The 22,466-nt window shown below is 43.5% G+C and overlaps 1 protein-coding gene across 1 annotated transcript in view; it reads left to right on the forward strand.

Annotated features, from left to right (window-relative positions):
• The window catches only part of LOC126260492 (methyl farnesoate epoxidase-like), a 227,389-nt gene that overhangs the window by 46,487 nt on the left and 158,436 nt on the right, over positions 1-22,466 (forward strand). Inside the window, exon 2 of the mRNA XM_049957820.1 lies at positions 18,974-19,228. Coding sequence (XP_049813777.1) covers positions 18,974-19,228 — 255 coding nt within the window. The remainder of the gene's footprint in view (positions 1-18,973; positions 19,229-22,466) is intronic.

The raw sequence follows: 22,466 nt of genomic DNA on the forward strand, positions 1-22,466 counted from the left end.
GCGGTGTCTTAGAAGAACATCTGATGGCGGTTAAAAGGAATGCAAATAGATGCCTCGAAGACCAGGATAAGGATTGTTTATTCAAATTATCCTGACAAAGTTCGGAAGCAACGTGGTGGTTAACTGTCTTTCCAGCTGGACGTCGATCCGGCAGGGTACTGTGAGCAAGCTGATAGATGTCCATTACCTTCGGTTCTTCGCTTGTGAGTGACGATTGTAATTATAATGTAGTCCCCATTTATTGCATAGAAATAGTCCTTATTTGAAGAAATCACAACGGGCTCGAACGCTTCTCCACTCCCGAAGGAACATCAGCGTCTCATATATGTCTCCATCGGCATGTGCAGAAACATAACGCACCATATCAGTGCAAGTTATATTCTTTTCGCACATCGAACGTCTAATGGTTGTCTCCTAGAGATCTTGATAATTGTTGTACCCTCTAAAGTGTATCTAGCACATCTGCTCCTATGTGACAACTGCTTTCAAGTCACAAAACGACGAGACGGTTCTAGGTTGCACGGATTTTCAGTTCGTCCAATCTTGATTTGGGGAATGATTTTCAACACTGTGGTGCAATGTCGAGCTAACCAACGGCAGTCCTCTCATACACACCTCATTGTTTCCATGTCTGCCCCTTCAAACATGCATGCAACGACTAGATATTGTAATAATATTACAGCCTAAATGGGTAAAACGACGATAGTACTAACGTTTAACTCGTTTGTCTTATTAGCCCTATAGCGGGAAGGCAGGTAAGCTGCGAGCAGTGGGAGAGTACAAACTGTGGCGTATGGAGCTATGGATCGGGCCTGTAAGCGTGCGCGGATAGCCAAGATTAAGGCGACCGCTCGAGATAAACGGGGATATCTGGGTTCGAGTCCCAGTCCAGCAAGAATTTTCAAATATCACAAATGGATATGATTTCCATGCCTAATACAACGGAGGTAAAAGAAACTTAGAACTACTTAAACCCAACTAACCTAAGGACATTACACACATCCATACCCGAGGCAGGATTCGAACCTGCGACCGTAGCGGTCGCGCGGTTCCAGACTGTAGCGCCTAGAACCGCTCGGCCACCACGGCCGGCTATGGAGTCAATAGTTTACAGTAATAGGCTCATAATTTAAAATCTATTAACAGAATAAGCTAACAGCCTTGATGCAGTGGTAAAACCGGTTCCCGTTAGATCACCGAACTTCAACGCTGTCAGGGTACGCTAGCACTTGGATGGATGACCACTGGGGTATGCCGAGCTCTGTTAGCAGGCTGCACTCAGACCTTGTGAGGCCAGTTGAGGAGATACTTGACTGAGAAGTAATGGCTCCAGTCTCGGAAACTAACAACGGCCGAGAGAGCGGTGTGCTGACCATATGCCCCTCCACATCCACATCCAGCGACGCCTATCGGCAGAGACTAACACGACGGTTGGTCGGTAGCGTCGGGCCTTCAGAGGCCTATTCGGACAGAGGTTCGGTTTTTTACTAACAAAAAGAAATGTCACACCATTTGTCGAGACAACATTCGTCAAGTAGCTAACTTAATGAATACTAAAATACTTGAAGAATATCGAAATAAAGTTGTGACGAGCCAGAATATAATGGATATTGAATCACGAATCTTGCTGCAGTGAGGTGTTTTGCCTGCTTCAAAGATACAGAGAGCTGTACCGTAGGTGCAGTCACAACGGAGAGGTACCTGTGGAGGAGTCAGACAAATACGTGAATCTTAAAAAAACTGCGGGAGTTTCTCAGCAGCTCTATATGTTTTTTAGGGTGTTAAAGCCGAATTTAAAGTTTTCAGCCTTGCCGAACGTCGGCTTCACAACGAAAAACGCAAAAAATCTCGAAATTTTAGCACTTCCTTTAGCTTTTCGCTCACATTTCGAAAACTATACGTTTTTCGACATGACTACTCGGCAAAAAAGAGGTGTGAGTGGGTCGTTTGGATGAAGGGCACGGAAGGTATTTTTCGTAATTTTCGCTTTGCTTCCTCCCCACTTATGAGACAATTAGTAGCTACAGAAGTTTCCTTTTGGAAAATTTAATGTTCTTCCATGTGATGTAGGGGATTTGTTGACGACTTGTATATTCTTAGAGTTGTAAACGTTGGGAATGGGCGTTTTTGCTGTCTCCGCAGAAGGGTAAAAATAAAAAAAAAAATAAAAAAACCGCTGCTTTTCAGCGCCCTCTACCACCGATACCACTCGTCATAAATTCAAACCTGTCTAGAGCATTTTGTAATAAATTTTGTCTGGTTCAAGTTCCCACAGAAGTGTAATCTCCGAAAAACACATAAGTTTTCGAGGTGCAAGCGGAAAGCTGAAGACAGTGCTAAAACTTCGAGGTCCGCTGTGCGTTCAAAGGTGATTCGGCCACCCAAAGAGGGCCAAAAATAAATGCTGACCAAGGGAAAAGGATGTCGGAAGATCAACTAAACTGATATCATCTTATGCAGAATGCATTCTTTCCATCCCAGGCTCAGGAGAACGGTAGCACAACTTTAGACAATGTTTTTGTTGATTCTTCATTGGAAATGGAAATGTCGTGTGGCTAGGGCCTCCCGTCGGGTAGACCGTTCGCCTGGTGCAGGTCTTTCGATTTGACGCCACTTCGGCGACCTGCGCGTCGATGGGGATGAAATGATGATGATTAGGACAACACAACACCCAGTCCCTGAGCGGAGAAAATTTCCGACCCAGCCGGGAATCGAACCCGGGCCCTTAGGATTGACAGTCTGTCACGCTAACCACTCAGCTGTTTTCTTCATTAATAGAGTAGCATTGCGTTAGTAAAAGGGTAAATGGCCTTTCAAGTCATAGCGCAAAGTCTTCAACACTAAAAGGAATTCGTGATCATACATATGTTTAATACAACTACAAACTAATAAATTTTTCTCGGGCTTCCAGCAGCGTCAAGTGGTTAAAATCCCACGCGCTTTCGACCGAACTCTCCTCGGAAACATGACAATTACAAACTACTTAGAAACGTTAATCCAGAGCCTTTTTTTAAACTTTATAAAGAAATCAAAGTGGCGTAATGTTTACAGTTCTGAAAACATAGGAGATAAATATGTTTTCCACTACCACTTTTCTCATGTTTTTTAAAAGCTACTTTCCGTTTGAAGATTTAAAGCAGGGTAATGGCTCTAAAACGCACCATGAAAGGCTGAAAAATTGGGAATTATTAAAAAACGTCAGAAATCGTCAAAATCGAGCTGAAGTAGCCAATTACAAATAGTACTGTAATGTTTTTAAAAATGTCATTAAGAAGACAAAAAGCATGTGATATGCAAATAGAATAGCTGATTGTTAGGGTAATATTAAAACCATACGGTCAGTCATGAAGGAAGTGTCTAGCCAGCAGCACAAACTAAAGTCAGTATGTAGCAAAAATGCTGTCTTACTGATGATTTACATGCAGGTACAGTATTTAACACATTCCGATTGGAGAATCTGAATTAAATAAAACGTAGTTTCTTCAAGGAGTCGTATAACATTCTTAGAAAATTGCTTTCCAAGACTGCTATATGAAATACACCTCCGTGTTAGTACATCTCCGTGTTACTAACAAGGGTGGAATTCAATCAATAATTAAACCGATGAAAAGCAGGCAATTGTCAGTTTCCCGCACGATTAAAATGCTCGAGTGAAACCACTTTAAAAAGAAGAATCCGAATAAATGCGAATAGGACGCGAGTACGGAGGCTTCAGTACAAACTTAATTGTGTATACAGATAGTTCATCCATCTCGGGAATCGAGAATTTCGAAGTGTTTTTGTCTGTTATCGATATCAATGTTGGCAATATGTCAAAATCTGTAACCCAAATGGGCGTATCTTTTTATTGCATTGTCATAGAAGCTTAAAGTTTTATACGGCCAACAGACTGTAGACCTTACTATGTAACACAAATTTCAACTTGATACATTACCCGTTCCAACGAAAACGGATTCTTAACAGTAGAACAGATACATAGACGAACGGATTTGCAACAGAGTGATCCTATAACGGTTCTATGTTTACCAATAGAGGTACAGGACGCTTAAAAAGATAATGAAGACAATTTGAGATCTATTTATGTGCTATCGCTGATTGCTAAAGTCATTGAAAAGGCTGTGTATGCAGTATAAGGGTAACTGATCATTTCAGTGCCCATAATTTGCTGTCAGACATTCGGTTTGGTTCCAGCAGTAGTTTAACAACTATAAATAGTATATTCTCTTTTCTCTCTGAGTTACCGGACGGATCAAACAAAAGGATGTGAACACTAGGCGTCTTCCACGATTTAACTAAAGCGTTTCAATATGTTGAGCACAAAATATTACTGCGGAAGTTGGGCTATTGTGGAATGAGAGGAATAGCTCGTCTTATACTTTAAGAGCAGACAGCAAAGGTGATTATCCACAATAATAAGAATGGCTATGACGTGGAGTCTGATTGGTGTGCGATTAGGTGAAGAGATGCCTCAGGGCTCGGTGCTGGGACCGCTGCTGTATTTTACATATATAAATGGTATGCCTTCTAATATGACAGTTGATTCTAAAATATTTCTGTTTACTGATGTCACTAGCTTGATAGCCAAGGATGTTGAGTGAAATACAGGCAGTTTATCAAATAGTGCAGCTTGAGACATAAGTTCATGGCTTACAGGAAATAAATCGGTGCTAAATCACAGTAAGACTCAGTTTCTAACACACAGTTCAACTAAAACTGATATTTCCACTACACATAACGGGAATATGACTAGTGAGGCTCAACAACCCAAATTTCTACCTGTTGAGATAGATGGGAATCTGTCATGGAATGCCCATATCCATTGTCCAAAAACTGAATTATAGCAACATCTGTAATAAGTGACAATCCAACACAGAAAATAGTCTACTTTGCTTATTTTCATTCGCTTATGACATACGGCATTATATTCTGGAGTAACTCTCCCCATTCACAAAGCGTACTTTTGGTTGAGAAGCGGACATTTCGAGCGAAGTGTGTTGTAAGTTCGCGAATCTCATGTTGACCCCTGTTCGGGAGTCTGGCAATTCTGACATTGGCCTCTAAATACATACATATTCTTTAACATCGTTTGTTGTTAAAAGCATAAACTTATTCCCAAGAATTATCAGCTTTCACTCAGTTAATACTAATCAGAAATCCAGTCTGCATTTGGATCGCATACCCTTGACTCTCGTGAAAAAAAGCGCACATCATTATGCTGCTTCCATTTATCTAACCTACCACAGAAATTAAACAGTCTTAGCAGTAATCCACGCACTATCGAGTCCAAACTGAGAAACCTGCGTAGGATCACTCATTCTATTCTTCAGGGGAGTTTCTGGAAAAAATTAAGGAAATTTCTTTGTTACATTGTTGATTATGTTAACATCTACTCAGGAGCTTGTCGTTTCAATAAGATTCGTTTCAATTTGATCAATAATTAAATTTTGATGTTAATTTCATGTATTGACTCGTCAATGACCATGGAAATTTACGACTTAATTTGGTCCTACAGAACTAGATATGTAAAATAAAAACTACACAAAACCTTCAGTGGGAAAATAAATAAAACCTTGATTGTAAAAGCAAGAGAAGTAAATCGGCCATGTCCTTTTGAAAGGAAACATTTTGGTATTTGCCTTAACCGATTTATGGAAACCACGGAAACCCTACATCTGGATGGCAGGGAGGGGATTCGAAACACGGTCCTCTCAAATGTGAGTCCAGTGTGTTAGCACTACGCCATCGCGCTCGTTGAGCGGGGAGAAGAATCGTCGCAAGTGAATCATTGCAAACGACCGTGATGATGTTCGTCGAGTACAACACTGGAATTAAGAGATTCTCCCTCACTGACGCCACTGACCAATTAACCGAAGTCACATTCTTAGAGAAGATCATCCAACAATAAATGATGTTTGCAAGAAATCTGTACATCTCATGTTATGTTGGTTGACAAGACGGCAGACCTTAGTTCATTGTAGAAAGTCCCACTTTTTTCTGACAGTATATTTATTTGTTGGCTTTAAAAATTGTAGCTGTGTCTTACCTCATTCTTAAACTATTAGAAAAGAGACTTCAATCAGCAAGGGTGTGATCAGCTCTTTTTTCTCTCAAATAATAAACCAGCAACATTATTGGGTAGTGTTTCTAGTCATATGTTTTCCGCGTTCGAAGAGATTTCGGGATTGCAGCCGGTCATAGTAAACTTCATTCCACAACATTTCGACTAAACACCTGCCAGTCATCTTCAGATGTGCATTTGAAGACTGACGAAGACGGTCGCAACTCAGACGGACTTAAACTTTGGTCCGAGTTGCTGGAAGCATAGCAGAAGCCTGCTGTTCCTCCTGGAACTGTTGATGATAGTGGGCCTCTCTTGATGGATTGTCCTGGAGTTGTGCTGTGGTAGAATAAACCATGGCAGCTTGCAAGCTAGCTGGCTGACGAAGACGTTCTCTCCGCTCAGACTTATATAGCGCGCTGAGAGTATTGCCCCGCATGCGTCGTAATCACGGTGGCAGGAGGACTACACTGCCCGGCGGCAACGCCCTCGCTGGTGGAATTGCAAGGATCAGCTGTGTTAGGCGTTGCCCCTCGCCGCTGTCATCGGAATATTCTGGCGTCTTCGGCGGGAACAAATCTCGGAGATGATGGGATTCCACGCATTATCCAGCTGGTAGCCGCTATCACGTTTCATTACATTTTCCGGAATGCGTATTACAACGGATTCTTTTATAATCGAGTCCCAAAAAGATGTTGCTGTGTGTTTTGTCATACTCCATTGAATGTCCGTTGGAGATACAATATTCGGCAATTGCACACTTCTGGGTGGCAGAAGGCGAGAGCAACGTGTATGTTCTGTGCAACGTTCTTCCACTGTGCGTGTTGTTTGTCCTACATAGGTCATACCACACTGGCAAGCTAGTTGTAAATCCTCGCCTTCCGCAATAACAAATTATCGAAACTAGTATATAAGGACATAATTAAAGACATATGGTTAATAACATCACACAAATAAATATTCACTAATCTTGGGCGTGATCGTGCATACAACATAACTACAAACGTAATCAAATGATATGACGTACATGCACATGTACAATTGGTCTATGTCGTAATCAGCAATAAAAATGAAAATGCATGTCCGTACATAATATAAAAGCTAAAATAAAGCACCGAAAGACCTAAGCGAATATAGAGGACAGAACCAATCATGAGCTTATAAAAGTTGCATGAAGACTGTTGTGGACTGACAAGACAGCCAGTCCACAGTGACGGGTAACCGAAAGGCACGCGTTAACTCACGCAGGCTAGTAGATAGGTCTGAAACAGGATACGTAATGAATGCTATAAAGAAAAGTACGTAGCTCCTGGAATACTTAACTTTAATCCATCCTTTGTGGTACATCGCTCTTGACGATACAAGTGAGACTCTTTAGATACAAGCTATGTAATGCTAATGGCGCCTTGCTAGGTCGTAGCTATTGACTTAGCTGAAGGCTATTCTAACTATCTGCTCTGCAAATGAGCGAGGCTTCGTCAGTGTGCATTGCTAGCTACGTCGTCCGTACAACTGGGGCGAGTGCTAGTAAGTCTCTCGGGACCTGCCGTGTGGTGGCGCTCGGTCTGCGATCACTGTCAGTGGCGACACGCGGGTCCGACATGTACTAATGGACCGCGGCCGATTTAAAGCTACCACCTAGCAAGTGTGGTGTCTGGCGGTGACACCACGAAGACAAGATACTGAGACGAGGACCAGTTAATAGAAAAACAGCCAATCATCAAAACTGTCATTCTTTTGGGTAATGAGAGAAAAGTGGATCAGGTACGCATGACAAAATTACTAAAGCGTCAACTCTAATGGAACACAGTAACGTATGAACTCTACATACAGTGAGATGACAAAAGTCATGGGATATTTCCTAATATCGCGTCCGATCTCCTTTTGCCAAGCGTAGTGAAGTGGACTCAACAAGTCGTTGGAAGTCCAATGCAGGAACATTGAGCCATGCTGCCCCTGTAGCCGACCATAATTACGGAAGTGTTGCCAGTGCAGGATTTTGTGCACTGACCTCTCGATTATGTCCCATAATTGTTCGATAGGATTCACGTCGGGCGATCTCGATGACCAAATCATTTATTCCAAATATCCGAAATGTTCTTCAGACGAATGGCGAAATGGGACATTGTCATCCATAAAAATTTCTTTGTTGTTTGGGAACACTAAGTCCATAAAGCCGATGGATTAGAAGATCCAGTCCATTCCATGTAAACACAGCCTACACAATTACGGCAGCACACCATCTTGAAGAGTACCGTGTTGACAACTTGGGTCCATGGCTTCGTAGCCGTGTGCCACACTGAAACTGGGACTCATCTGATCATGCCACGGTTTTCTAGCCGTCTTGGATCCAACCGATATGGGCACCAGCCCGGAGAGGCGTTGCAGGCGTCATGCTGTTAGGAAAGACACTCTCTTCGGTAGTGTGCCGCCAAAGCCCGTTAACGCCAAATTTCGCCGCACTATCCTAATAGATACGTTTGTTGTAGGTCCCGCATTGATTTCTGTAGTTATTTCATGCATTGTTGCTTGTCTGTTAGCACTGACATACACCACTGGCCTCGGTCTTTAAGTGAAGGCCGTCGGTCACTGCATTGTCCATGGTGAGAGATAATGCCTGAAATTTGGTATTATTGACACACTCTTCAGCCGGTGTATCTCGGAAAATTGATTTACGAAATGGAATGTCCCATGCTTACAGTTACAACTAGCACTCAGCGTTCAAAGTGTGTTAATGTCCGTCTTGCGGCCATAATCATGTCAGACATCGTTTCACATGAACCACCTGAGTACAAATGACAGCTCCGCCAATGCATTGTCCTTTTATGTCTTCTGTTCGCAATACTACCTCTATCTGCATACATGCATATCGCAGTCCTATGAATTTCGTCACCTCCGTATGTTTTAACTCTAGATACAATTTTGTTTTTGATATCACACTGGTTTTCACTGTTTTTCTTTACATATTACTTTTAGTTCTTAATGATGATGGAGTGTATCGTCGTAACCGCTGACCAATAAATTTATTACGAAACTACAGCAGAGAGTAGCATTGAGTATTGTAATATTCCTATCGGCTATGGTCCACTCCTTCTATTTAATAGGGATGGATATGCCTAAATTATTTGAGTTTAAGCCTTCAATTAGTAGAAGGGCACATTAAGTACATTTTTAAAAACACAACAAGTGATTCTGTCATCCATGCATCCTTGTGTGACTCTCCAGCTCATAAACACAGTTTCATTTTGTTTGATTGATCGAACGACTAGCACTCCGGTAAGTCACGAACCTTTAAAGCTGGAAATGGGTAATCTGAAATACATGATGTCCATAATTGCCAATGGTCTTGCCGCAGTGATAACACCGGTTCTCATCAGATCACCGAAGTTAAGTATTGTCCGAGTAGGCTGCCTCTTGAATGGGTGACCGTCTGGATGTGTCGAGCGCTGCTGGCAACGGGCTGCACTCACACCTTGTGAACCCAATTGAGGAGATACTTGACTGAGAAGTAGCAGCTCAAGTCACGAAAATTGACAAAGACCGGGAGAGCGGTACGCTGACCACACAACGGCGGTCAGTCGGTACCATTGGGCCTTCCGAGGCCTGTTCGGAGGGTGGGTGTATGTTCACAATTAATATTCCAGTTTCAAAACACTGCAGAAAGAGAACAGCTGCTAAGAATGATGTCAAATGGGAAGAGCATATTATTGACGCAGGTGGAAACGTTATGGAACAAAAGAAAAATTTAACTAAAATTTGACCAATATATGGCACTGTAAGCATCAGAATATGCACACGAACAGCTGCGCGGCAAACGGCTGTTCCTCTGTTTGCGTCCCAGACGTCCAAGATAACTGTCTCCATGAAGGATCGCGAACCGCCGCTTAATCTCTTTTATGAGAACGGTGACTGTGCACCAGTAGCTCTGTAGAAGTTCCGGGCGCTGAAGCCTATGAAAAATGCATCCGTCCGATGTCTGCTAAGCGTCTAGAGAAGATGATCACAGAATTCAAAAAGAGAGGTTCCATTTGTTTTGAAGTGCGATGTTGGAGAGGGAGGACAGCAGTTGATCTGACGTCTGTCGAAGATACGTCATCAGCATTGCAGGAGGGGTCGAGCGGTGGGGTGCAAACATGCAGAGCACGGGGAATTGCCCGAACACTGGACATGCCTGCTAGCTCGGTGCATAAAATTCTACAAAACATTCTGTATTTCTATCCATACTAAATAACTCATATATAGGAGTTGCTTGCTGCTGACCTCCCAGCAAGACGAGCGTTCGCTCTGGAGTTTCTTGCGTGCATGGAAGCGGACATTGAATGGCCATGGATTATTCTGTAGATATACGAAGTCCATTTCCATCTCAAGGACATGTCAATACGCAGAACTGCAAGAAATGGGCAACCGAAGATCCGCACACACATCAGCTAGTACCACGTCATTCTGCAAAGGTGACTGTGTGTTGCGGGTTGACAGAATCGTTTATCGTAGGAACTTATGTTTCGAGGAGATGAGTCATACGTGACCCGTCACCTGCACCGTCCCTGGTTAAGGCTACGAAAGTCTTTTGCGCACCAACGTCATTACAACCCTTTAACAACACGGATATGAGGGTACGACAATTTTTATGCAAAATGGCGCTCCTCGCACATTGACAGTCAGTGAAGCGGCTGCTGCAGAGACATTTCGAAAATGCCAGAATTATCAGTCATTTGTGGAAGAAGAGATACCATATACTGTATATACAACTGAGGCTAGAATGGCCAGTGATCTCCTCAGTGCCAATGCACGCCAAGTAATAGGCGAAATTCCGTGAATAAAGGGGATGATGGGCGAGGGACACTGCATTAGTAGTGTGTGCACAAGTTGAGAATTTGGGTCTTACGTTGATGCGTGCTAGGGTAGTCCGTGCAGGTGCTACGACCACTGTGTCCGTATGGCGCAGTGGTCAACGCATCGGCCTGGTAAGCAGGACACCCGGGTTGAGCCGCACAAGTTTTCTACTTTCTCCACTGATTTAATTCAATGCCTGCTCGCAGCCAGTGTCTGTTATTCTTTCTTGTCTTCATTAGTATTTGATATAAATTTCAACTTGGTATCTCACCCGTTTCTGAGGAAAAGGGGTCTTAACAAATGGACAGACAGACAAATGAACGACAAAGTGAACTATAAGGGTTCCATTTCTACAAGTTGAGGCACGGAACCCTAAAAACTTGCGTGTCTACTGTTGCCTGACAGTACATCAATTTCGTAATTTTACAAATCTCCAAACAACCCTCGTTAGGAAACGGTAATTCTCAATGAGCTGAATGTCATGTGTCTACTATATCTCTTGTGTGACGTCAGCAACGCGCAAACAATACTAACAGTTCTTATTCCTCGCCATTACGACACCTTGGCCTTAGACTCACTCGCCGTAGCAACATCGCTAACGTTCTTCGTGTTTATGTGAAGACCCCTTCGTTACTAGGATGACGTAAACACCAACAATTAGTCTTCGTGCCAATGGGAAAACATCCGATAAATCTATTTCTATTTTCGGAGCGGTCAGCTACGACATGACACTTATTGCTGTCTGACGCAGTGCGTGTTTCTTGACGCAACGTACTCATGACAAACAGAAACGAGCAATGTTGACTTTCACTATCCTTATTTTACACACGACAAGTGACAGACCAGAATATTTATAGTCAAGTACCACTGTTTTTTGTGCTGCCACTCCACTTATTTCTGTCCTGTGCTAATCTCTTCATTTCTAGGTACTGAATACACTACCGCTTTTAGCAAGCTTAGACGTGGCCATTTTCAGGTTTCTGTTGTTAAGTAAGTTCGGAAGCATGTTTTGTGGCACCTCTTTTCTAGACTTAAGTTATTTTTGGTATTTTTTATTCATGTTTCCTTTCTTAGGAGTAAGAAATTGTAATGAATAAAGAGGCAAAGAGCCTGAGATGGCTAAGTAACAAAGCAAAGAACTGAAAGTTAACCAGATCAATGACGCAGAATATGTCGTAACCAGCTTAAATTTTTTCTTCCGTAAAAGTATAAAATAATGTGAAGAACCTATGTAAAATCGTTCATTTCGCTTGAGATTCCTACTGAGATTATTATTCTTATTATTCGTTGCTGATTAGTACAAGTGTATTCAAGTTGGAAATATGATTTTAAAACAAAGTATTAGCCACCGAGAGTCGTGTGCATTATTTACATTAGTCGTGTTTCATCTTCAAATAATTATTAAAACTGGCCGTCATCATTGTAATAATTGAAGCTTTTGTGGGAGGAATTTTTGGTCGGCTTCACAGCCAATCACTGAATGAAATTTATGTGCAAAATGGAATTCGCACCTCTTCCAAATTGCATTAAAGTAGTCCGATAGTTATTCTACAGGCTACATGTTGATTATTCATTTCGTAATTTCAAAGAAATTCCACAAGTCGAGGTTACTCGAACTTTGGCTTGGAGTGGACATCTTGTTAGAAAAAAAAAGACTAACTATCGTAATTCAGTGTATAAAAATGCCTAGTGAAAGCATTTATTAGCATTCAGACTTGAAAAATATTTTTTTACTCCATTGAGTTTGATAATATCCAGAAATCACATTTATACGTAAAACAGTTTTGTGCTTCAAACAGGAAATCGATGTAACACCACGCAAAATATTTAAGAAGTAATACAGTAGTATATTTTATTTGAGCTTTATTTAGTGCACTCATTTTGTCATTTTATACTTCTAGATTCATATGTCCATGGGTGTGACATTTGCTCGTTACCTGTAACGATCCATTGCTGTATAGAATAGGAGGGCACGGTTTAAATGAAACATCCTGAGGCACCAAGGAATATTTAATTTGATAATGGAGGGAAGTGTGTCTGAGTGTGTATTATGGGGAGGGGGGGTGAGCGGGGCGGGAGGGGCGGGGGCGGCACGGTAAACATTGTAGAAGGAGACCAAGCCTTGACTGCAGTAAGCTGGTTCAAGTGCACCTTAGTTACAGTAGTTACGTGGAGACGAGGAGGCTTACACGGGTCAAACTAAGACCTTCCTTCTCTGGTATTAGGATTGTAACATTTTACTTGAAGACTTTTTTTTTTTTATGTCAAGTTCTCCCAGAGATCTTAATATTGTCACGTAGATGAAGGTGTAAGCAGATGAATGACGAACACTAACTTCACTTAACACGTTGCTCAGATATCACCGGGACTGCTGCGAGCAATCCTTGATTCCGTCGTTTTACGGGTGCAGAATCTCGTCGACGTCACAGTTACTCATACTGAACAAACTGTAAGCTACGGTTAATAATAAAATCAACATTGTGTCTTTCTCACTTATTTGATCTTTTCTGTCCACGTCCCATTATATATGGAAACATTTCTATAATTTTGTGACAAAACAAAACACCTACATCCGCCCTTATGATTTTATTTTGTTGCAACCAGTTTCAACGCTTCAATGCGTCATGTTCAGACTGTTGTTGATGCGGTACGGGTTGATATCATCCCTACACATATTACATCAGTTGCCAGCATTACTGGATACGCAGATAATGTCAGCATTGCAACCGTCAGCTGCCAGACACATTACCTGCGTATCGAGTAATGCTGGCAATTGATGTAATATATATGGGGATGATATCAACCCGTACCGCATCAACAACTGTCTGAAGATGACGCATTGAAGCATTGAAACTGGTTGCAACAAAATAATATAAAATCATAAGAACGACTGCAGGTCTTTCATTTTGTCACAATAGTAAACGCCCGTCGTCCCAAAGACCTCCTGCCAAAAGGATGGCCGGCCGCGGTGGTCTCGCGGTTCTAGGCGCGCAGTCCGGAGCCGCGCGACTGCTACGGTCGCAGGTTCGAATCCTGCCTCGGGCATGGATGTGTGTGATGTCCTTAGGTTAGTTAGGTTTAACTAGTTCTAAGTTCTAGGGGACTGATGACCTAAGATGTTAAGTCCCATAGTGCTCAGAGCCATTTGAACCAAAAGGATGGACATACAAAAACATTCCTATACGTCTTTCTTGCATTCACAGCACCAGATTTGCTCCTGATGTTCAAAAGTGGAACTATTTTTTTTCCAACATAAATCGATTCCGCACTAACGTATTAGAATATCTACCAAGTTTCTCTGTCATTATGATAATTACAGCCCACACTGGATCTCTGTGAATAGCTGTACTTTAATTACACCCACCCACTACTTTATTATGTCCAAGTTTAGAATACGGTCTAATGTCTTACAACGAATTGACATTACCAATAGTGGTCTGTAATTCTGTGCATGACTTCTTTTATCTTTTGGTAAATAGAACTGTGTTTCGCTCTTTTCTATCACAGTAAAGAGATGATCGATTAACATGAGCTATCAGAGGGGCTATTCTGCATCGTATTCCCTGTACAGTCTAATAGATTTCCTTCACGGCCTGGTAACGTCTTTACTATGAGTAGTATTAATGATTTTACACAAGATGTTTCAAAGCATTTGCAAGAAACGTCTACAGCCGGCAGATCACATCGTGGGAACAACTTTTGTTGGAGACAAGGTGTTGGCTGATGCTGCTGCCAACGCTAAGCACCCTTAGTATTCGCCGGTCCAGGGAAGGCGAGATTTCACCGAACTATCGGCTCTACCAACCAGTAAATTGACAGAGCGAATTTCACAAGACGACCTTAAGAATTAGTGTCTCTGTGAGGAGAAACTTATTTTAGAAGCGAATCAGGAATTATAATTTTACTCGGCCTACCACCTTTCACGTAGAGTAGCTGACTAGCTTATAGGCAACACAAGCTGAATAAGCACACCCCACGTTGCCTTCTCGATACCACGTCTCAGGGGCGTCAAGCGTAGGCGGGAAGCGTCAACGAACATGGTGTTCTTAACAAAAGGTGTTCCCTGTGACGTAATCTGTCACCTATAGGCGTTTGATGCTAGTACTATGAAAAGCCCTGTATGTAGGAAACATTTGTTTTAGTGTCATAAACAGGGTGAGTCAAGAGGAAAGGTACGTGAACTGACGGGTGACAGCATTAGTGATCCTGACCAAAAAACTTGATGTGGACATATGGCCTATTCCGAAAGGCTTTCGAGAGAGAACATTTTTAATGTACATTTCTATTTATTTTCTGTATTATTCACTGTCATTGTTTACAACGTACCACAGTAGTATAGAGGAGGTTGAGACGAACATTTTGATAGAAGACTCTTTTGGTATATCAAGTCGGAAAACCACCTCAAACTGGCCTACAAAAAGTACCTACACTATAACGTACGCTCATCGCGGGAGATTTCCAATATTCTCGCGATCTCTTCGCGCAAATTGTTAGTCCTAGACAAAAAATAAATACGACCTTTTTTGTTGCAAATTTAATTTAGTTGTGTGATGTCGTCAGTCATACGACCACACCGCCGCCTGCGATATCGATCCGCCGGATGCGATTCTCTAGATAAACGGAACAGAAGAACGGCTGTGCTAGCCAAAGAGTACACAGCCAGTCGCAGTACTTATGCTCGCCAAGAGGCCACTTCATGTGTAGCAGGAGGTAGTGCAGTTGTGCCAGTCTACAGTACGTAGCCGCGCTCAGTGATCAGCCAACGCCGATGTCAGTCAGTCATCGTCTGCAGCTCAGTCATTGCTGCCATCAAATCTTTGTAGCCCAGTTCCATGTTAGTCTTCAAATTCACCGGATTCGACATCCAAGATTAATAGAGATTAATTCGTCACTGTAAGATTTGCGACTTGTAAATTGTCAATCTACAGACGCTTAGTCTAGTAGCGTCTGCTATAATTGTCAGCCAACAGATCATGGACTACAACAAAGTTAAGTAATAAATACTTGCTTATTTTGTACTCCTGCTAGCCGGCCGAAGTGGCCGTGCGGTTAAAGGCGCTGCAGTCTGGAACCGCAAGACCGCTACGGTCGCAGGTTCGAATCCTGCCTCGGGCATGGATGTTTGTGATGTCCTTAGGTTAGTTAGGTTTAACTAGTTCTAAGTTCTAGGGGACTAATGACCTCAGCAGTTGAGTCCCATAGTGCTCAGAGCCATTTTTTTTGTACTCCTGCTAATTAATTGTGTTTTCCTGTTGTAGCCACCAAGCAGTCTTGGCGTAGTAGAACCCACGTTTCCACCTCCTTGGCTACCTCATATTTGCTACCTCATGTTGATGGACTTGATTATGGTGGAAGATCGAGAGCCATCAAGTTTAATTGTGTGCTGAGACATGTTTTCGTTGGAGTGTCCGGTTTTCGAGTTATTAACGAAAAACGTATAAAAGTGATATTAAACGTGTTCTGTGTCGGAAACCATTCGCAATAGGGCCTATGTCCGTATGAAATTTTTTCTTCAGAATCACTAATACTATCGCGTTTCAAAGCATGTACCTTTCTTCGTGACTCACCCTGTATATGTGCAACGGTAAGATAGTTGAACGTTTGCTGGAGCCTCATTAGTGAATACATATTTGAACACAACATTTTATCCACTGTCAAGTCACATTATCACCACGTGTCACAAGACTGAATACGTACCTTTTGAAGAGCATACCACTGCGAGACACGCAGGAAGAGAGTAGGTGGTCCCACACATTCTCGATTCAGTTCGCGTCTTCGGAGTCTGGTGGCCAGAGGAATACAGAAGACTCATCTCGGTGCTCTTCCAACCAAGCACGTACACTGGGATCTGTGTGACGTGTTGCACTGTCCTGCTGGTAGATGCCAATCGTGCCGAGAAAAATAAGGTCCTTACAGGGGCGGACCAGGTCCCAAGGGTTAGATGCATACCTGTGTTGATCCGTTGTGCCTTCCAGAATGACGAGATCACTCAGGGAGAGTCACCATAAAGCTCCTTCCTCCGGCTTGGAACCATCTGACGATTGTTGTAGCGTGTTTATTTTTCTGCGTTTCATCTGTAGATGCCAACGGCCATCTGTCCGATGGAGCGTAAGACGTGATTCACCTGGAAAGGTCACCTGTCGCTGCTCTGTGGACATCCAGTTGTGGTATTGAATTGAAAATTGCCGTCTTTATCTCTGATGAACAGCAGTCAACGTCTGTGCTTGAACAGGACGCCTGTTGTGGAGGTGCATAATCTGCAACATTCGCCGAACGTTCGTACAGGAGACGCGGTTGCTGGCCTCTTGGTTCATCCGGGCACTCAGTTGCTTAACAGATTCACGTCTTTTCACTCATACACGTCTCTGCAGCCACTGCTCACCTCTGTCATCTGTGGACCATGGTGCACCACGGCTACCACGACGTCGGTTTTCGATAGCGCTATTTTGCTATTCACGCAATAATTTAACCACGACGACAGGCTAACAACAAACTTAGCAGTTTCACAAACACTTCCAGCTCTGACTCGAAAGCCAACGATCATGCTCTTTTGGACGTCAAATAAATCGCTCCGTTTTCACAATGCGACTACGACTGTTTTGTCTTCCGTGTCCCACTGGCACGCTTCATATACCCTTCATTGTTAGAGCGGCCATCTGCTGTCTGAGTGGTTATTGCATGTTGGCGTCGAAAATAGGCGTTGATGACATTAATGTGAATTTCAATACGATAACGGTATAAGATAAAAGATACATTGTGATCAAAAGTATCCGAACATCCACAAAAACATGCGTTTTTCATATTAGGTGCATTGTTCTGCCAGGTACTCCATATCGGCGACCTCAGTAGCCATTAGACATCGTGAGAGAGCAGGATGGGGCGCTCCGCAGAACTCGCGGATTTCGAACGTGGTCAGGTGCTTGGGTGTCACTTGTGTCACACGTCTGTAAGAGAGTCTTCCACAATCCTAAAAATCCGTAGGTCCACTGTTTCCGATGTGATAATGAAATGGAAGCGTGAAGGTACACGTACAGCACAGAAGTGTAAAGGCTGACCTCGTCTCTTGACTGACAGATGTCGCCGACAGTTGAAGAGGGTCATACTGTGTAATAGACAGACATCTATTCAGACCATCACACAGGATTTCCAAACGGCATCAGGATCCACTGCAAGTACTATGACAGTTAGGTGGGAGGTAAGAAAACTTGGATTTCATGGTCGAGCGGATGCTCAGAGCCACACATCACGCCAGTCTATGTCAATTGACGCCTCACATTGTGTAAGGAGCGTGGACATCGGACGATTGAACAGTGGAAAAAGGTTGTGTGAAGTGATGAATCACGGTACACAATGTGGCGATCCGGTGGCAGGGTGTGGGTATGGCTAACGTCCGGTGAACGTCATCTGCCAGCGTGTGTAGTTCCAACAGCAAAATTCGGAGGCGAAGGTGTTGTGGGGTGGTCGTGTTTTTGATGGAGGCGGCTTGCACACCTTGTTGTTTTGCGTGGCACTATCATTGATGTTTTAAGCACCTCATTGCTTCCCAGTATTGAAGAGCAATTCGGGGATGGTGATTGCATCTTTCAACACGATCAAGCACCTGTTTATAATAAACGGCCTGTGGCAGAGTGGTTATTTGATAATAACATCTCTGTAATGGACTGGCCTGCACAGAGTCCTGATCTGAATCCTATAGAATACCTTTAGGATGTTTCGGAACGCCGACTTTGTACCAGGCCTCACCGACCGATACCGATAGCTCTCCTCAGTGCAACACTCCGTGAAGAATGGGCTGCCATTCCCCAGGAAACCTTCCAGCACCTGATTGAACGTATACCTGCGAGGATGCAAGCTGTCATCAAGGCTAAGGATGGGCCAACACCATATTAAATTCCAGCATTACCGATGGAGGGCGCCAAGAACTTGGAAGTCATTTTCAGCTAGGCGTCCGGATACTTTTGATCACATTAGGTTGGCTAGACAGTATTAATCGACTACCTACTAATCAGGCATTTCACTGAGGCATTGAAATTCACTTGTTATTGGACGCCTCTATATATGTATTACTGGGTGCCTCCTTAGGTCCGACGTGGTTTCCCCTGGTGGGCAACTACCCTGGCGTCCGTCAGCTGAGCAAGAAACTGGGATCGCAGTACCAGGCGTTCACATATCTCGCCCAGAAGTACAAGTCGCCCGTGGTGGGCCTTCGTCTGGGCGGTGACCTAACCGTCATCGTCTCCACCAGAAGCCTCATACGAGAGGTGCTCACGCGACCAGAGTTTGAAGGACGGCCCCAGAACTTCTTCGCGTACCTGCGCAGTCTGGGTCTGAGAAAGGGTGAGTTGCACTGCTTTACATGTAATGTAGCATTACTACAAGTAGTTAAAAGTAAAGCGATAAATAAGGTGTCCAGCTTCACTGTTATCAGAAACATACGAACAGAGACTAAAGCTGGTACCAACCAAATATCAAACTGGTATACAGAATCGACGTAGCAGTCATCCTAGTGGTCGCGATTTAAAAAACAAAACACAAATGCTGTGGCTCAGTGGATAAGTGCCTGCAATGGGTCTAGATCCCAATCTGTACTAGTACAGTTGAAGACAAATAAAAAACGACGTACCATGAAGGAAGTTCGTAGATGTGATGTATATGTATAGAGAAACAAATGATTACAATTGCAGAAACATTGGCTGATTTGTTCAAGAGAGAGAGAGCTTCACAAATTGACTAAGTAAATAATGTATTGGTCTAGTTCTGGCCCTTATTCAAGCAGTTATTGGGCTTGGCATTGACTGATAGATTTGTTGGGTTTCTTCCTGAGGGATATCGTTCCAAATTATGTCAGATTGGTGCGTTAGATCGTCACGATCCCTAGCTTTTTGGAGGGCCCTAAGCAGAATTCTCCAAATGTTCTCAGTTGGAGAGAGACTCGACGACCTTGCTGGTCAAAGTAGATTTTGGCAAGCACGAAGACAAGCAGCAGAAACTCTCACCATAATCAGGTGGGCATTACCTTGCAGAAATGTAAGGTGAAGATGGCTTGTCATGAAAGGGGGGGGGGTAGAATGTCATCACCTACCGCTGTGCTGTAAGGATGCAGCAGATAACAATCAAAAGGGTCCATCTACGAAAAGAAATGGCACTCTAGGCCATCATTCCTGGCTGTCTGACCATATGGCGGGCGACAGTCGGGTTGGTATCCACCAGTGTCCAGAGCGTCTCCAGACGCGTCTTCGGCCTGGAATCTCACTGATTGGAGTAGAACTGTTTTCAGGATGAGTCCTGCTTCGAACTGAGACCTGATGGGCAGCGGAGACGTATCTGGAGATGCCTCGGACATGGATGGGATACCAGCCTGACTACTTTACATGTATATGGCCTGACAACCAGGTGTGATTGTCTGGGGTGCCATTTCATTTCATAGCAGGACCCCTTTGGCTGTCATCAATGGCACCCTTACAGCACAGCGATACGTTGACTATATTCTACGCCCCCTTTTGTTGTTCTTCATGGCAAGCCATTCTGGGCTTACTTTTCAGTAAGATAATGCCCGCCTTACGCGGCGAGAATTTCTACTGGTTATCTTCATGCTTGCGAAACCCTACCTTGGGCGGCAGTGCCCTCTAACCAGCTCGGGATTTTGAGGAGCTAACGCACCAGTTGGACTGAATACTTGATCGATGTCCCTCAGGAAGATATCGAACGACCCTGTCAATCAACGCCAAGCCGAATATGTGCTTGCGTAAAGGCCAGATGTGGACCAATGCGTTACCGACCTACTCAGTTTGTGAAGTACTTTCTCTTGAATAAATCTTTCAGTTTTTTCTAAAATTGTAATTATTTATTTGTTGTACATGCACCTCACAACCACTGATGTTCTTTCATGGTGCATGATTTTTTCCTTAGAGTGTATTTTTTCTATTTATCGGTTTTTCCAGGTCTTGCAATGGTTTATTAATATGAAGCTTACTCTGTAGTCACTGTACTACATCACTTCCAGGCTTTGTTCACTACTGACAAGCACTCAAACAACACTGCAACATTCCAGCTGTATTGGAATATCACTTCAGCATCGAACGAAATGGTGGATTCTGTCTGAAACCCATGCACAGGTGCTTTAATGAAATGAAACTGTGTGGTTCGAGAGACCTCTTCAAGTATCAAACATCTATGATGTATATATGCAGACTGACGCTAGGGTAATCCGTGCAGCTGTCCAAAGCCACTGTGCCTGTGTGGCGTAGTGGTTAGCGCATCTGCCTAGTGAGCAGGAGGCCAGGTTTGAATCCCGGCCTTGGTACAAATTTTCAGTGGTCGCTTCAGTCTGCTTGTATAAATTTCAGATGTTTGAGACTTTAAAAGGTCTCTGGAACCATATAGTTTCATTTGATGGGAGTGAGAGATACTCAGCGATCAAGGAGTTGTTCTGCTACAGAAAAGGAAAGAATTGGTGAGTGTGTTTCCCGCGTGGATGTTGAAAGGCTTGGCGGTGTGACTTAATATGCGAGCGGTAGGCTTATATCAGTACCTTGTAAAATCAGCTGTGTGGAAGTAATATTTGATAACGAGACGGACTTCTCCAGGTGTTATAAGAAGCAGTAAGTTTCGTTTGTTCCGATGGAAGCCTGAAGTGGATTTTATGTTTGTCCTTATTTTCGACTTTAGAATGTGATGTTTATGGAGATTTCGGAGACCAGTTGGTGATCGCGTAGTGACTGTTTGTGGTGCCTATTTTACAATCTAGTGGCCGAATCTGAGAGTCTTCTGAAAGAATGCTGGTGTTCAAGTCTTAAGGACGAAAATCACTTTCGCGTGATGTGCCACTGCCAAGTAACATAGCTCGATGGAACTTAGACTCTAAATAGAAAGACCTGCTTAATATAGTACTATAGGTTGCGCCCATGCATTATTATGCCTCTCCACACCAAAACACCTGGACCACCAGATCTATCACATTTGACAATGTTCTTGGGTAAATTGTGTGGTCCCACCACTCACCATATGAGGGTGCGTCCAGAATCTCTACTCACACACGAGGCAAAGAGAGGGTACGGGAATGATGTTAGGCAGCTCTTTCGACAGATGGGTCATCAGCTACACAACAAGACAAAAGGAGCATGTAAGAAATAGAGAGAAACTAACCTAGCGTAATCATACTGAACCTGATCTCATCCGAGAAGAACACGGGACCCCACTTCCCGTTGATCTAGTTCCAATGCTCGTGTCACCATCGCAGACGTTGCCGCTGATGTGCGAATCACAATTGAAAACAACGTACTGGTCGGCGGGCACTGTAAAGCACGACATAGCGTGCCTTGCAGTCCTGTTGAATGTCATTGTAATTACACCCACTCTTTGGGCGGGTTCACTCTTCCCCATTACACAATGCAGCGGTCATCTGCTCTTGTAGTTGATTGCGGCTGACTAATTCCTGCTGTGGCCGAGCAGTTCTAGGCGCTTCAGTCCGGAACCACGCGGCTCCTACAGTCGCAGGTTCGAATGCCGCCTCGGGCATGGATGTGTGTGACGTCCTTAGGTTAGTCAGGTTTACGTAGTTCTAAGTCTAGGGGCT

Source organism: Schistocerca nitens, chromosome 5 (assembly GCF_023898315.1).
Source record: "Schistocerca nitens isolate TAMUIC-IGC-003100 chromosome 5, iqSchNite1.1, whole genome shotgun sequence".
In the NCBI taxonomy this organism is placed as follows: Eukaryota; Metazoa; Arthropoda; class Insecta; order Orthoptera; family Acrididae; genus Schistocerca; species Schistocerca nitens.